This window comes from Musa acuminata, chromosome BXJ2-4, assembly GCF_036884655.1.
Source record: "Musa acuminata AAA Group cultivar baxijiao chromosome BXJ2-4, Cavendish_Baxijiao_AAA, whole genome shotgun sequence".
Taxonomy (NCBI): Eukaryota; Viridiplantae; Streptophyta; class Magnoliopsida; order Zingiberales; family Musaceae; genus Musa; species Musa acuminata.
The window spans coordinates 2333343-2349633 of NC_088341.1; the positions used below are offsets into that span (position 1 = coordinate 2333343).

General features: G+C 43.4%; 4 protein-coding genes across 4 annotated transcripts; 3 read left to right on the forward strand and 1 right to left on the reverse strand.

Moving 5' to 3' along the window:
- Positions 1 to 519: 519 nt before the first annotated feature.
- LOC135608891 (protein DMP4-like) lies at positions 520 to 1422 on the reverse strand. The gene has a single exon (XM_065101945.1). It carries the CDS (start codon positions 1293 to 1295, stop codon positions 660 to 662), a length of 636 nt encoding a protein of 211 aa, XP_064958017.1. The 5' UTR covers positions 1296 to 1422; the 3' UTR covers positions 520 to 659.
- Positions 1423 to 2352: 930 nt separating this feature from the next.
- Positions 2353 to 4705, forward strand: LOC103980227 (NAC domain-containing protein 73). The gene is made up of 3 exons (XM_009396550.3): positions 2353 to 3010; positions 3149 to 3344; positions 3970 to 4705. The coding sequence occupies exons 1-3, from the start codon at positions 2855 to 2857 to the stop codon at positions 4482 to 4484; spliced, it is 867 nt and encodes a 288-aa protein (XP_009394825.2). The 5' UTR covers positions 2353 to 2854; the 3' UTR covers positions 4485 to 4705.
- Positions 4706 to 5498: 793 nt separating this feature from the next.
- Positions 5499 to 6670, forward strand: LOC135608892 (uncharacterized). The gene is made up of 2 exons (XM_065101946.1): positions 5499 to 5828; positions 5960 to 6670. Exons 1-2 carry the CDS (start codon positions 5661 to 5663, stop codon positions 6554 to 6556), a joined length of 765 nt encoding a protein of 254 aa, XP_064958018.1. The 5' UTR covers positions 5499 to 5660; the 3' UTR covers positions 6557 to 6670.
- A 1902-nt stretch (positions 6671 to 8572) lies between these two features.
- On the forward strand, positions 8573 to 15850 carry LOC103980225 (auxin response factor 2). Its single transcript, XM_009396546.3, has 11 exons — positions 8573 to 8780; positions 8881 to 10365; positions 10470 to 10526; positions 10787 to 10969; positions 11155 to 11239; positions 11777 to 11867; positions 11949 to 12113; positions 12819 to 12938; positions 13024 to 13099; positions 14168 to 14330; positions 14418 to 15850. Exons 2-11 carry the CDS (start codon positions 10060 to 10062, stop codon positions 15308 to 15310), a joined length of 2139 nt encoding a protein of 712 aa, XP_009394821.2. The 5' UTR covers positions 8573 to 8780; positions 8881 to 10059; the 3' UTR covers positions 15311 to 15850.
- The last annotated feature ends 441 nt before the right edge of the window (positions 15851 to 16291 follow it).

The window sequence follows — 16291 nt, forward strand, 5'->3', positions numbered from 1 at the left end:
GTACAAAGATATAAATATCAATATATATATATATATATATATGTATATGTATATGTATATGTATATGTATATGTATATATGGAGGTGGACTCTCATGTTGACTTGATGCACCAAGCCCATAGGTCTTCGGATTCGGGCAGGGCATCAAGAATCGTGCATGCTTCACCTTATGATGCGGTGCTGATGTGTCACTGCTGCGACGTGATTCGGCCTAATGGATTAAAGCGGCCCCAAGTCTAATCCAATATCGTATTCTGTTCGATCAATCCTAACCTCGATGACGACGCACGCCTCACGTAATGAATGGTACATGTAATATCGTGGGTGTTTCGCAGATAGCCCACCCTTCTCTCTGTTCCAAACCTTTCTTCCACATCTCTGTCAAGGACCGATGTCGCCGGTAAGCTTGGAAGACTTGTATCAATTTATTGTTACTTGCAGATAAGAGATGAGAATACAATCGACTGACATCAGAAATGTATTGGATACATCACGTTATGACAGTGGAAGAGATTACTGTTTGAGCCACTCGTTTTTCTTCTTTTTATTCTACTCCAGACAACAGCAACAATCTTCAAATATCAGCAATTAATGAATGGGAAATACCAACAGGTGTGTTTATTACAGAAGGGAGGAGGGAATAGATTGATTGGCTGGCCTCAGTGTGGAGAAAGGGGAAAGCCAATTCCATGGCGGGTGGTGGGGAACGTAACAAACAGCATGCTGCAGATAACTCCGATCGCCACCGGCAGGCACGTGAGGACCTGCTTCGTCTCCTCCGACGGTATGGGATAGAAGCAGGACGCGACGTTCTGGTCAAACAGCGCAACCGCTGCAAAAACCAGAAAGGACATGAAGGCATGGACGAAGTCGATGAACTTGATCCTGTAGCCAATTGCGATTGTGGGAGGGAGTGGCGCGGTCCCGTCGATGACCCACAGTCCCTTGAAGGTCGCCAGTCCGTACCGCACCGTGCCGTTCCCGTCCCGAAAGCTGTCCGTGAAGCTGAGGACGAAACATGAGAGGGCGCACAGGGCCGCGAGACACGCGGTCATCAGCCGGTTCGCCGCCATGCAATGACCTCCGTCGGTGAAGATGGGGGAGAGGAGTTGGAAAGCCAGCACGGTGCCGGTGGGGAGCAGTTTGGCGAGGTGGGCGGTGCTCCTGAAGGTCTGGCTGATGGCTCTCTGGACGGGGGTCACTTGATCGTCACCCGACGAATCTGGAGCCAAGAGAGGCTGCTTCTGCTGCTGCTGTTGCTGCTGAGCTTCTACGTCAGTAATCTTTGTTGCCATTGTCAATGAAGGGATTCCTCTGCAATTCTTCAGCGACTATGGAGGTGATTTATGGGGGGATTGCAGTGGGGAGGACATGGAAGATACGTCTGAGGAGAAGGAAAGGGGGTGGAGGAGGAAGGGAAGGCGTTGAGAGTTAGCTTGCAAGGAAGAGCAAGCAGGAGTTGGGAGGGAAGATAACGGTTTACAAGAATGGCGGCGGGGTTTACGTTAGAAAGAGCTTGAAGTAGCTGATGTGTGATTGGTTGAGGCGTGTATGGATCTGCTTGTTAGTAACATTATCGGCACGCCAAAACCTTTGAAGTCGAAGGGATTTACTTCATCTCCATTGCATGCCAATATGCCGCGTACCAACAATTGCACCAGCGTTTTATACGTGTGTTCTTTGGCGTCTATCTGTGATATTGCCTTCACCATAGCTTCATGTGCTGTTCATCGTTCATTATTTCGCGCAAGTTTCTTCCTATGTTTGCTTATGCTATTAATTATAATGATCAATGGTTACGTGTGTGTGTGTGTGTGGGTGGAGGAGAATAAACCTAACGATTGAATTAATGCACCAAAGTTGAATTAATACACCAATCATTTAACTTTAAAAAGTTGAGATATTGCATCCTAACGTTTCTTTACCATCACACTTGTTCGAGTAGAGGTTCGTAATTCTTCATCATGATCGTAGAGATATACTGTAGAGAGAGACATGTGGTTCAGAGAAGAGATCCTCCTTTGGTCCATAATATAGAGGAAAAGATTTACACAAAGATATAGGGAACGTAGTTGTGGGAAAAAGAAACAAGTGAACCATCAGCATTATCTTCCACGTTACTCTAACGTGACCTTGGAGCTAAAAACTAGCTCACTTCTCCTCTTTGTATCTCTTCTTGGTATCTCTTGCCTCCTCATCTACCCATCTCACTCAGTGTGGTGAAACGTCTCCTACGGACCTGCTTGCCCCGTCTTCACTCAACCAACTACACCACCTTTCCTTTTTTCTTCTTCCTTTTTAGTTCTCTTTTCCCGTTTTTTTGCGTGCTGTTGTTCCCTTAATCCTTCTTTACAGCTGAACAATGAAGAGGAGAGCATGAACATGTTCCCCCTCCTTTTAAAGTCACTTAGGTTTAAGGATCGTTTGGTTACAAAGTCCTCGAGAGACGTAGATAAACACAAGCAAAGATTAAGGGTCAAGGAGTTTGCCACAATTTGTTGAGTAGAGTATCTCTCTTCCTCACCTTCACACTTCCCATAACCTCGTTTTGTCTTGTCCTTTCCTTTTGTGTTCCTCTCTCCTCCTTTGGGAACGATGACCAAAAGCGAAGGAGAACTCTATTCCTTCCCTACTCTCAAGGACAGCTGAGGACGGCAAAGTGGAGTCACGTTGCTTTGTGAGAAACAAGCTTCTTTCTTCTTTCCCTTTTCCTTCCGCCCCTTGCCTTGTCTAGTTATTATTCTCTTTGCCGGGTCCGGAGAAGCGGGAAGGAGAGATAAGGGAATGCTTTCCCAAACAGAGTATTGAGCTTTGTGGGTAGGGGGGGGAATGAGATCAGGTTAGGGTTCCCAACATGGCTTGGTGCAGTAGCTGTGGAAACGATCGCATGTTCGACAGAAATCTAGCCTCCTCGGTAGCACTGGTTGGAGTTGGAAAGAGATTGAAAGCAAATTCCATCAAGGCATGTCCTTCTTGTGGTCATCGCATCGAGCTTGTCGAATCCGAAAAGGTGTTCCTTCTCCTTCGTTTCTTCTGTACTTCGAGATAGTACTTGATTTACCTTGCATCAAAGAAACAATATATTACTCTCAATCAACACAAGAAAAAAACATGGAAGGCTCATGCGTGTGAACGTGGATGAATTCAGCCTCCTTCTGCCATTCAAGATTTGCCGGGGTTGCCCGCCGGAGTGAAGTTTGATCCAACGGACCAAGAGCTTCTCGAGCATTTGGAGGGGAAAGCGATGCCCGAGTCGGAAAAGTTTCACCCTCTCATCGATGAGTTCATTCCTACCATAGAAGGAGAGAGTGGGATTTGCTACACCCATCCTGAGAAGCTTCCTGGTAATTAATATCTGATTGAATGAGCAACATGCGTTTTATTTCACATCATTATAGTCATCGTATTTTCTCTCCGTCTAGACATACATGCTTGGTTTCTATTCTGTACATATTGGTACCTGCACAGTGACATCTTCAGTTGCCTGAAGCCATCCATGCAGAATCCATAACTTTTCATAATTATATCCATTTTAAATGCATTTGTAAGTGACGAAGTTAATTACAGGAGGCTAAGATACCGTTGGACCTAGTGATAACCATCGTAACTACTAGATCATGATTGAGTTAGTTATTGAAATCATCATGTAACTACTATATCATGATAATTACCTAGATAACTATGAATCAAATCTTAATAGATACTCTTTTTTATTTTCTTATAAAATGATTATTTATTTTCATAAAAGTTTCTCTCTAATCTCCTAAAATGATTATATCTAATTTTTAGAAACCATGTTCTCTGAAAAATCAAGTTTCTCTACTGGATTTCTATCATATTGCATGCACTGCCTTCTCGAGATCATGTACAACATACTTACTGTGCTTCCTTCGGGTGGATCGATTACGTATAATTGAATTCATACATATGTATGCATTTGTGAGCTTAAAAATCGGGTATTGTGTGTAGGGGTGAGGAGGGATGGATTAGTCAGACACTTCTTCCATCGCCCCTCCAAGGCATACACGACGGGGACAAGGAAGAGGAGAAAGGTGCACACCGACGAGCATGGCGGTGAGACACGGTGGCACAAGACCGGCAAGACAAGGCCAGTGCTCGTGGGCGGAAGTCTGAAGGGCTACAAGAAGATCCTCGTCCTCTACACCAACTATGGTAACCAAAGAAAGCCGGAGAAGACGAATTGGGTGATGCACCAGTACCATCTCGGCTCCGACGAGGAGGAGAAGGAAGGGGAACTTGTTGTGTCAAAGGTTTTCTACCAGACGCAGCCACGGCAGTGTGGTTTGGGAGCGAAGGATGCGGTCCAAACAAGGCTTAACGGATACGGAGGGGGCGGCAACGCCATCCTCAAAGATGGAAGCATCAGTAACTACTGTAGCTCGTCGCTGATATCCTATGACCAGACCAGGAACAGCCAAGCTAAGTTTGCCATGCAGACTACTGGAGCTTCTTTTCTTCCATGACAAGGGATATATATACAAATATAGAAGAAGAAATGATATGACAAGGTTGTTTAATTTTGTACACAGGTGAATGCATTCATTCACTCCAACACGAACCTTTTGATGGAATGCATGAGAGGTTGGATTTCCTTTTGCTTTTACATGTATCAAGTAAGTTTGTCCAGCTTTTTCCTGCAATGGTTGTAAAGATGAGCCAACTTACTGCAGCAGCGTGTTTGTAAGGAGAGTAATATTATTGTCTGCCCTTCTTTTGTTCATTGTGTGTTGTCATAAAGTTGAGAATCACAACTAATGTCGATGATTAATTGGCGAGTTCAAGCTTTCAGCAGATGTTCTGACACTCTGATGAAACTCCCTGTCATCCAAATTACCATGATTAAGTCTTATCCTAACTAATCACAATATGACAAAAGCAACTGTGGGTCACAGACAAGTAAATGAAATAGTAGGCCCTCTCTCAAGTGCAAAATTCATGCAGCCGATCGATGCATATGAATTGTAGATTTTGTTGTTTTTTAATTTATAAAGGCAGGAATTTGAGAACTTATCCTAATTTCTGTTCACATATTTACATTTTTTTAAGAAACAGAGAAATATATTAAAGATTTTCATGAGCAAAATGAACAACTATTATTATTCTCTGATAATTCAAAGGACATCACTCTGCCTTCAAAGGCATCTTTACCATGCCGGAGAAGCCAGTTTGTCTCGTTCTAAACTGATGGACTTGTTGCTAGTTTTTGAATGCCACGATGCTCTGCTGAGCAGATCATACTTTATTGTGGTGCACAGGATTCCTTTGTTCTTCCCACACCACGGTGCCCAAAATTGTCTGGTTCTTAGATGCGGACATGATCTGCTCATCCTCTGCCACATGAATTTGTCTAGCGTGAACAACGATCTAAATTCCGATTAAGATACGCCATCTCGGTGAAGTGTTGTCCTACACTACAAGATGCCTCCGTTTGTACACAAGCTGGAGTACAAGCAAGCACATCCAATCTGTGCATTCCCACCTCTTCAGCCTTCCTTTCCCTGGAAGCAGGCTGTTCTTCCTTTAAATCACTCTCCGCATCTCATCTCCAGAATGAAGAACTAATGACCGCACTGCATTGGTAGCAGAAGCCTAAGATGTGAGGGGAAGAGAGAGAGAGAGAGAGAGAGAGAGAGAGAGAGATGCTGCTGGATAGAGAATCCATAGATTTGGTGTTGGTCCCAGCTGGGCTGGCCATGATGTTTGGGTACCATCTCTTCCTTCTTTACAGGATCCTCAGGTTTCCCCACACCACCGTGATTGGCTACGAGAACCATAACAAGCGAGCCTGGGTCGAGCGGATGTTGCAGGTTAGTGTTGATTACCTCTTCCTGTTTATCCAAAATCTGCTGTTGAGTCCTTCACATATCAAATCTCATCTTGTCGATCTCTCACGAAGACGTATGTCATGAAATAGCTGACTACTTAGTAACTTGTACAGACAACTCCAGAGGAATCTGGAATAGCTCTGCAGGTGATCGCAAGCAGTATAGCAGCATCCAGCAACCTGGCTTCCCTCTCCATTGCTCTGAGCTCCCTCATCGGCACCTGGATAGGGAGCAGCTCCAAGGTGCTGATGACCGAAGTCGTCTACGGGGACACAAGCCCAACCACCTCATCCGTCAAGTACGTCTCCCTGCTCATCTGCTTCTTGGCCGCCTTCACCTGCTTCATCCAGTCGGCGCGATACTTGGTCCACGCCAGCTTCATGATGAGCACGCTGGATTCCGACATACCCGTGAGCTACGTCCAGACCGCAGTGATCAGGGGCAGCAACTTCTGGTCGATGGGTCTGAGAGCAATGTACTTCGCCACAACCTTGCTGCTTTGGATCTTTGGACCCATTCCAATGTTTGCTTGCTCGGTGTTCATGGTGACGATGCTGCACTTCCTTGATTCTAACTCCACTCCGCTGCACCAGTTCAGATACTACACAAACAAGGGGGTGGAGAAAAAGATGATGAACCGAAGACCTACGAGCACCGCAAGCAGCATTCACGACAACCCCATGTATACTCCGGTCACATGTATAAGCTGAGAAGAACTGAGATGACTCGATTGATGAGAAATGATTTTTCTTACAGGAAACTTAGAATGTAATAACCAAAGTTGTAGTGGATCATGATGATGGAATTCTTTCTCTTTTTCTTCACCAGTGCAAACTGGAAAGCTTTCAAATCTTCATTAGAACTACACTGATCATTGCCTTTTCACCATCGGAGAAGAAGAAATGATTAGCACCGAAGAATCAATGAACAGCAAGTGGATGATTCAACCATATTCAAGTCGACAAGTGCCAGTCTTTTTGACCTACAATTAGCCTCTAATTTCCCTCTTTGGTGTCACTGTTTTATATGTAATCCAACAGTAAATTATTGGAGATAGAATCTAAAGTGAGGCATGACTCAATTGTTTATCATCTCGATGACTCCCTCATGGCACTGAATTCGGTTCTTTTAGGGCCTCCAAAGAAAAGAGTGGTAAAGTAGATTAAGGTGATCATTTTAATAATGAGCAAACACTGTAAACATCACAATCCAAACCTCATCCAAAGTTATCCCTTAATTATTCGAATCCTTCACTATACTTAATAGTACGGCACGATTTAATGTGATGATGAGTCGATTAACTTGTTGAGTCTAAACTACTGATCCAAAAAACTATATTATTGTAGATTGTGACAATCATATATACGAGGCCAATTGATTGCATTGGAAAAAAAAATCTCCAAATTCTTATTATCATTGGGCAATCGATGAATTCAGTCCTTTTCTCTGTCCCAATGTCTGTTTTGCTCATGCATCCTCCGCTGTGTGCTGAAAGGAAAATGATGAGCCTGACCTCCCATGTCTATTGCCGACATATGTAGTAACATGAAACATTATGATCAATGTACATTGGAGTAATCTTACCATGATGTCTAGATTCGCAGACTTGCCCCATAACGAGACAGAGAGTTCAACTTTTCAGTGGAAGAAGATCTCTCTTCAGTGCACCAAGGAAGGTGGATCCACCTGCCTCCACCAGGGAGGAGGGGACACAAAGCACAAATCCAACAAAGCAGACAGGGGGAAAAGAGTTCACCGCCGGGGTTGGGGTCCCGTTTTCGGAGCCCTGTTGGGGTCGGTCGTGGGGGCACCCAACTTGCTATCATCATGACAAGAGCCTGTGCGCCACCTCATGCCCACCAAAGCTGGCCCAGCTCCCTCTTCCTCCTACCCCGGTCGCCAGTACTCCAAATCAATGTTCCCATCACCTTTTGCTTCCTTGCTTTATCAACTCGTCACATCTCTGTCTTTTTTTCCCTCTCTCTGTGATGTTATGACCCAAGAGGAAGAAAAAAACAAAAGGAAAGAAGAGCTCCAGGCGAGACTACTCTAAGCCTCCGATGATAAAAGCCAATGACAGGGAAGGTAAAATGGGGCCTGTGGTGTCTAGCTGGTAACAGGTGAGGCATCTGCGTATAAAGTATGAGAGAGTCAGCCATAAAAGAACCTCCAGGCTCTGGAAGTGGGAAAGAAAAGAAAGGGTCTTTGGAGTGGGGGAGATCAGTGTGTGATGTTCCGGTTTATCCGGGGGTTCTTTGGGGGTTGTTCCTATAAAGGGAACACAGAATTAGGCTGTTTTGGACCAGCGAGAGTCATGGCTTCTTCTTCCTCCTCCTACGCTCTCACGCTCACAGGCTTACAGAGAGAGTTAAAGCGAAGTACGTGCTTTAGACCCCACCATGTGAGCCTCTGTGTGCTTACACCCGCGAGTGTCCGTTCCCCACAGTTGCGAACGCAAGCAGCATTAATTAAGTAGGAGCTAGATTTCGTTATGCCACTGTCTCGGTTTTATGACACTGCCATTCCTTTCAATCATGGAGAAGAAGGGAGGGCTCACTTGTTTGTGGAGTGGTAATGGCTTATAACGGCTGCTCTATGAATAGCATTTAGATGAAACAAAACAAAATAATACATAAGAACATGTAGGGAGCTAAAAATATAGGGATGAAATACGTCATACCTAATACATCATTCATTTCCCGAGGCATGCAAATTTAAGCTCGGAATTCCGAGTGTGGGTATGTGTAATATTCGTCGCAAAGACTCGACTAGATCCTCCAAATCTTTCAAGGGATTCGGCCTGCACGTGGTTGGTAGGATAAGCTTCATGACACGATTGAATGATGAGCAATATTCCGAGGCACAGCGACGATGAACAACGCAGATGCTCAAGGGTCCTCGTGGTCAGCGCTGTAACGAGAACAGTCGCGGTTGGTAAGTTTCTCAGGAGGAGGAATCAGTGCGGATTTTGTGACATTCATGCCTGCGAACCTCTAAAGATTTTGTTTTGTTTCCTTGTTGTTTCCTCTTAAAGGGGTTGCGCATGGCGGTCGAGGAAGTGAAAACTCCAAACTTGCCGGCTAAGATACTCTATGCATCGTCCACGTGCTGAGCTCGTTCCTCTATCTCCCCCTCTCCCACAATCACCAACAGCAACAAGGGAGTGGGAGTCTGTGATCCGTGATTTCACGTCGAAACAGTGCTAGAGTACTGCTCCATAGCTCGGCCGTGACCTACAAGAAGGGTGGCAGGAAGAGGCAAGCATCGAGCGATAGTAGGCACAGCGACCGGGGGAAAAGCAAATGAGCTCTTACGTCTTGTCATCTGATGTAGCACGGAGAGAGAGAGAGAGAGAGGACACCCACAGATAAAAGGGCTTGGATAAGCGAAAGGGTCTCTCTCGCGGCAGCAGCCGAAGTCAAGCGGCCCCCGGTAACTCTGCTGCCATCCATCCCCATCTCTGCTCCCTTCTGCGCCCGCTGCGGCCGTTGCAGAAGAAGCTAATGCACCAGCACCAGCAACACAGTTCCAACGAGAAAAGCGAGGCGAAAGTGAAGTGATAACCCGAGACACTGCGTCCTCCCGCACCTCTCTCTCTCTCTCTCTCTCGCCTTTCCATTTGATTCAAGCATTGACACGGAGCCAGCTGCTGTTCTGGAGCAGCACCCGCAGCGACGACGACCGCATCAAAACGACGCTGCGACAGCAACCGAGAGAGATTAAAAATGAGACGTATGTAGTGAGGGAGACACAGAGAAATAGAGAAAGAGAAGGTGAAGAAGAGGGAAGGAGTTATGAAGGTCGGAGCTACAGAGGGTACGGATCGCTTTTGACCCGCTTTCCATTGGCAAAGCTTATGCATGGTTAGGGCGTCCAAGAAAGAGAAAGGGAGGAGGAGGAGAAGAAAAGCCAAAGCTTTTTGGTATTTAGCTCTTATATTTATCTACCTCGCCCTGATGCTCTCTCTGTTCTTTTGCTCTGCTCTCGACTCGGCTGCTTCCGCTCGTCTCCCGCCTCCCACGCTTGTCTTCTTTAGGCACCTTTAGCGCCCCCTCTCATGCGTCGCTTCACCATGCCTGTGCTCTCATTCCCTCCATAATCCTTGGCTTAACCCACATCCCATACTTGTCCCTTCTTCCCCTGAATTTGGCTCCTCTCTTGCTTGGTTTCGCCTTCGGTACCTGGGCTTTTCGCTTCTTTGGGTTCGGATAAAATGGGGATCGATTTGAACACCATAGAGGAGGAGGAAGAAGAGCCGGAGCAGCCGGCCTACCACGCCGCTTCGCCGCCCGCGGCGACACCGGTGGATCGCGCGCTTCAGGTGACGCCGGTGTGCCTGGAGCTGTGGCACGCGTGCGCGGGGCCCCGGATATGGCTGCCCAAGAAGGGAAGCTTGGTGGTGTACTTCCCGCAGGGACATATCGAGCACTTTGGGGAGGACGGTGGTCGGAGAGGCGGAGTCTGCCGCCGCGATGTGCCGCCTCATGTGTTTTGCCTTGTGGTCGACGTCAAGCTTCATGTTCGTTTGTCATCTCACCCTGGTTTCGATCTTTCATTTAGGGTTTCAAAAGGTGGTCTTTCCGTCTCTAAACCTTGGTTCTTTCGAGTCGTCAATGGACGCAGGCTGATGCGGCTACGGACGAGGTCTATGCCCAGCTCTCTCTTCTTGCTGAAAGCGAGGTAAAGGCTTCTGCTTATTCTCGATTTGCCATTTGATAGAGTTGTAAGGCCTGCCTTATCTCTTCTAAAGGTATGAGTTTGACTATATGTAGTTGATCCTGCATCAAGAAAAAGTATTTTAGGCAACATAAACCTTCATGGCCAATTTCAAAGCCTGACCAAACGTAAAGAATGTGTAACATGGAACAAGTTTTATCTGAGCTGTGCTTTGGTGGTGTTATGATTCTTTTCTTGTGTCTTACTGTCGTTTCTTGGCTCAGGAATTTGAACTAAGAATGAAGAAGGGTGAGGTTGAAGGAAACGAGGAAGATGAGGATGTCGAATGTATAAGCCGATCCTCTGTTCCACACATGTTCTGCAAAACCCTCACTGCCTCTGACACGAGCACCCATGGAGGGTTTTCTGTGCCCCGCCGTGCCGCCGAGGACTGTTTCCCTCCCCTGGTGACTAGACACTCTTCAACTTGTGGCTATTCTGATTGGAGCTCATGATGGCATATATCTAGAGTTCCTAATTTGAAACAGATACTTCACGATTGGTGCAATTTAAAATGGGTTGGTTGATTGGTTGCAACCTTTGGCATGAACATTGTTTTAAACGTGTTTGTTTCTGTCTCCTTTTGATTTAGGATTATAAGCTGCAGAGGCCTTCCCAAGAGCTTATTGCAAAAGATTTACATGGCACAGAATGGACGTTTAGACATATCTACAGAGGTATATCTAACAGATCTAAACCTTTGTTGTTAGTTTTCCGATGTTTGAACCAAGACTGCCTGGCACATAAAACCTTTTCTCTTTATACTCCAATTTTCAGGTTAGTTTGACTTCACTTTTGTGCTCAAAGACTTGTGGCATCGTTTGTGCTAATATTATTTTACTGTATTTTAAAGACATGTTGGCTATTAACTTTTATCGGTGGTTGATGAATATTTCGGCATTTTAAAGCATTTAGCTGAAGATATTGGTCTCACTATTCAACCAGGTTGCTTGTTTCCATGTTTTGGCGCTATTCTACCGTACACTACTTGTTGAAGAAGCTTATTTGACAATTTTGTGTGCAGAAATTCTCTCTAATGATTTATATGCTGAATAATGCCAGTAACATTTTGCAATACAACTTATTCATTCGATTTCTGGAGTAATCTTTTAGATGTCTTAGCTGTAAAATATATTATGAACGGATATTCAGAATTTCTTTAAAAGATCCAAGTTATGTGCTGCTGATGGATGTTTAGTTTATATGTTTTTTAGGTCAACCACGTAGGCATCTTCTTACAACTGGATGGAGTGCATTTGTGAATAGGAAAAAGCTAATCTCAGGAGATGCAGTGCTCTTTCTTCGGTAGGCATTGGCATTATCAAATCGTCGTTTTAACTACATGGAGATCCTTTGCATGAATAGGATTTTTCATTCTGTGATTAGGGGTAATGACGGGGAGCTTAGATTGGGTGTTAGAAGAGCAGCTCAATTTAAAAGCGGGAGTCCAGTTTCAGCACATCCAAGTAGGAACATGAATCTAGCTACACTGACCATCATTGCTAATTCCGTGTCCGCAAGAAAAGTCTTCCACATCTATTATAACCCAAGGTATGCTTCTTGTAGCCGAGTGATGTTTTATGCAAACTTTTGCATATGTAAAAGCCTGTGTTGTATCTACACGAATTGTGAATACCATCAATCATATCTAGAAACTGTGACTGCTGAAAGTGGTTAGCATATTGTTTTTCTTCTGAATGCCGTCAAATGTGGGACGAGGTATAATTTTAAAACAAGATTGCTTTTATGCTCTTGTTTTAAGAAGTGTCTGAACTCCAAAAGATACATAAACTGATTCCTTTACAAGCTACTCATGCCAATGATTCTTTATCAGTTGATTTTTGATCTAAGACAGATATACAGACTTCGTTTTTGCATATAGAATTAGTTGTTAGATTAATTGTTACATGGTTGATTGTCGAAGCATGTCTGAATCCTAGTCTCAGAGCAATCTTTGCAGTTCCTTCTTTAAATATATTTTTTTCTATAATTTATCTCAAATTATGGTCTGTATTAGTTATATCATGGCCTAATTTGTTGTCACTAAAATGACAAACCATTACCATTTATGAACTTGTTCGATCTTAGATTGATGAACTTCATGTGGAACTTCGAGATGTTTGGGCACCCATACTGGAAGTTCATGACAAACCCATACTTGGACACCCATCACAAGAAAACCCATTCTGCAAGTACACCCATTAGTACATCTTTGTAGTTCTTATAGTGTCTAAATGCCAAGTTCATATCCTCCAGGGCAACCTCATCGAAGTTCATAGTTCCATACTGGAAATTTTTAAAAAGCTTCAATCATCTCATTTCCGTGGGAATGAGGTTCAGAATGATTTATGAGAGTGATGATGCCACAGAGAGAAGGTCTGATACATAAACTCCTGCAATTATTTTTTATATCCAAATTGAGATGTGTTGAATTAACATTCATTTGCTTTTTCCTCTGTAGGTCCACAGGACTGATAACTGGGATCAGTGACATAGACCCTATAAGATGGCCTCACTCCAAGTGGAGGTGTCTGTTGGTATACTAATATACTCGATCCAGTTTTGTTCGTATATTAAACAAAAAATTACTTTGCCAAATTAAATTGTATGGCTTAGTATTCAAGATATATAGAGCACAAGAATGTTTGTTCAAGGGTCATACTTTGCACCCATCTTGGACTACCGATATGATAACTATTATGAAAGGCAGTGGTATAGGCTTTGTTAAATGAGCAATTCTGACATGAATCTGCTTAAGCAACTAAATTTCTTTGGACCAATTAGGTGAGAATTTTATGATGGATGTAACTATCATTTCGATTAGAAGCCTTTTCATAATAAATTTTCTATTGCTGCTGAAATGAGGTGCTCGGCTTGTTGGCAGGAGTGTTTGATTTCCTTGGAATTAGATTCTATCCATGATGAATGCTAAATAAGTTAATTACCATGGTGTTACATTATTATGTCTGACCCCCATCAAGCTCGACTTCTAGTTAGTTCAAACTAACTTCTGATTTTGATTCTTCTCTAGCTGGAGAAAAGACAGTAAACTTAAATCACTTCTTCCTGAAGTCCCAGATCACATTTTGATTCTTCTCTAGCTGGAGAAAAGACAGTAAACTTAAATTTGAACAAGGTTGGGTTGCTCTTGTTCTGGTCTTCTTTTAGAAATTATGGATAGAAGTGGACTCAAGAAATTTTGAAGCCAAAAGCAATACAAAAGGTGACTGGTTGATTCACAACCTTAGTTTGTTCAAGCTTTGGAGTCAAAGCATTATTAAGAGCAATGCATCTTTCCTTTTGGTTTGGAGAGATGTTGAGCTTCTGGATACATTGAAATTCTGGTGGTTTTTCATTTTCTTCTTCTTCTCTGTCACTTTGGTATTTGTTCCTACTTGATGACGTTCATGCTGTATTACTTGATTCTTTTGTATCCTATTTGGTAGATCTATGGGATAATGTACAACACTTTTCTCAAAAAAAAAAAAATCTCTCTTGATGCAATATAGTCTGTACTGTAGGCATTTTCGGATACATAAACTGCTTTTTTTCGTTTGATTGGCATCTATAATGCTGATTTAAGATGTATTTGCTCTTTAATGCAGGTAAATTGGGACAATGATGTAGATGCTAATCAACAAAAGAGGATATCTCCATGGGAAATTGAACCAATTGGTCCTGTTATAGGCTCTGGCAGCTCGACAACAGCAGGTCTCAAGAGGGCCAAAATCACTCTTCCCTCTGTCAATATGGATTTTCCAATTCCAAGTAGGGTCTTTGATGTGTTGCAGAATACTAAAGGCTATTCATATGTTTCTTGCATTATTTCTGATTCTTGTATGCAATTGTTTGCAGATGGAAATGGGTGTCCAGACTTGAGGGAATCTGCAAGCTTCCACGAGGTCTTGCAAGGTCAAGAAGTTACTAGACTCACACCTCCAATTTGTGTCGGTGTGGCAGCCTCTCATTTTTCTGAGAACTCAGGGATTAAGGGGAAATCTGCTGATGCAAATAACAGCATCATAGGTGAATTTATTCCAGGAAGTAGGGTCAGAGTCCCACATGGAAAATCTGACTTTTCCTTCAATTGCACAGGCTTTAGTGAATCTGTCGGATTCCAGAAGGTCTTGCAAGGTCAAGAAGTTTTCTCAAAAGTTCCACCATTCCTTGGAGCTGGATCTGACGCTCATGGAAGATATGGTGTGTATGGTCTGTTTGATGGTCTTCATGCGTATCATACTCAAAGCAGATTGCCTGCAGCATCTCTTGGATATGTTACTCTTGTTCAACAGTCTTTGCCATCAATCCAAGCATTTCCACCGTCATCAGTGCTAATGTTTCAAGAAGCAAGTTCCAAAAATTTGTTGTTTCAGCCTATGCATAGCATGAATTGTCAAGATAGGGGTGATAATGAGTGCTACTCCGCCAAGTTAGATGGATCCAAAACCAAAACCTTGCATAGAGAAGAGGCAAACTCTCCATTTTGGCCTGCTACGGGTCGTCATTTCACCAATCAGCAACACAAAATGGTAAAAGTCTATGCTCCTGTCTTGGCTGGCAAGTCGGACTTGGAAAACGATAAGAGTGCCAGCCGAAAGGGTTTCAGGCTTTTTGGTTTTTCCTTGACTGAAAAGATTCCTGTAACGAATTTAGTTGATCCACCTCCGCCAGTCTCTCAAACTAAAACTGATGTAAAGGCCGATATTGCTTTCTCAACTTCAATGCCTCAAATGTGCCCTTTATGCTGATTGTGCAGCTCCATTGAGGACTTCATCACTTGACAAAAGCCGTGGTCTGCATGCATCTAAGTGATAAGTGATGTAGGAAGGTATCCTGGGAGTTTGATGGGAATGACCTGGAAAAGAATGCTTTGTTTCCTATGATATTGAGGTCGACAAGGTGCAGTTCGGTAATGATCTTTGGCATTTGTTTGGTACAAGTAGCACCACCTCTGCGGCATGATCTTTTGCTATGGAACATTTTGAAATGTGGCTCCAAACACTTGGTAAACAATCATGAAGCTGAAAAAATCATGGTTTCGCAACTGATGGCTAATCAAAGGTGTTGTAATATGTGTTGCATCTTTACCAGCTAATTATGAATTAAACTCTAGAAGACCTGGGCTATGCTAGACTATGATCTCAAGTGTTGATCTCTCTTTCTGATGCACTTTCCAATCAGCTACCTTTTTAACTTTTTCAATGTCATGTACTATATTCTGCTTCTTATCAAACTGCCAAGTAATGTGCTTTAATATTGTTGGCATGCCTTGTAGGCTTTCTATTCCTCGGTTACTTGCTTAGAAAGCCTCATTCTTGCTTCTGATCATGGCATGCTTTGGATGCATGGAGCAGGTTGATCGAATCATATATTGCTACCAGATTAAAAGTATTATTGTGTTTGTTTGTGACTTGTATCACAAAGTGAATTCGCCAAGTCCAGGATTCTTGGATCTTGAAAGCTTCAACCTCTTCTACAGTGGTGAAGCTTCAACACTACACCCCAAGGCAAATTCTGCCACAGATGAATATGATCCATATTTCACAGCTAAAGCTCAATAAATCAATTTTTAGTTAAAGAACCAACAAATTGCTTAGCAACACATTTATTCTGATGGCCGCAATGTTCTTCATGTAAACAATCAGTTAATGAAACAGGACCTAAAATAAAATAAAAATGCAGCAATGGCAAAGTAAATTGAATTACTTGGGTGGAATAGAACAACATCT

Bases quoted from the DNA above. Each gene is read 5' to 3' on its own strand.
- LOC135608891 (XM_065101945.1), bottom strand. From the start codon at position 1,295: ATGGCAACAAAGATTACTGACGTAGAAGCTCAGCAGCAACAGCAGCAG.
- LOC103980225 (XM_009396546.3), top strand. From the start codon at position 10,060: ATGGGGATCGATTTGAACACCATAGAGGAGGAGGAAGAAGAGCCGGAG. The intron at 10,527-10,786 runs GTAAAGGCTTCT...TTCTTGGCTCAG, and splicing joins CTCTTCTTGCTGAAAGCGAG to GAATTTGAACTAAGAATGAA. The intron at 13,100-14,167 runs GTATACTAATAT...TCTTTAATGCAG, and splicing joins CCAAGTGGAGGTGTCTGTTG to GTAAATTGGGACAATGATGT.
- LOC135608892 (XM_065101946.1), top strand. From the start codon at position 5,661: ATGCTGCTGGATAGAGAATCCATAGATTTGGTGTTGGTCCCAGCTGGG. The intron at 5,829-5,959 runs GTTAGTGTTGAT...TAACTTGTACAG, and splicing joins GGGTCGAGCGGATGTTGCAG to ACAACTCCAGAGGAATCTGG.
- LOC103980227 (XM_009396550.3), top strand. From the start codon at position 2,855: ATGGCTTGGTGCAGTAGCTGTGGAAACGATCGCATGTTCGACAGAAAT. The intron at 3,011-3,148 runs GTGTTCCTTCTC...GGATGAATTCAG, and splicing joins AGCTTGTCGAATCCGAAAAG to CCTCCTTCTGCCATTCAAGA. The intron at 3,345-3,969 runs GTAATTAATATC...TATTGTGTGTAG, and splicing joins CCATCCTGAGAAGCTTCCTG to GGGTGAGGAGGGATGGATTA.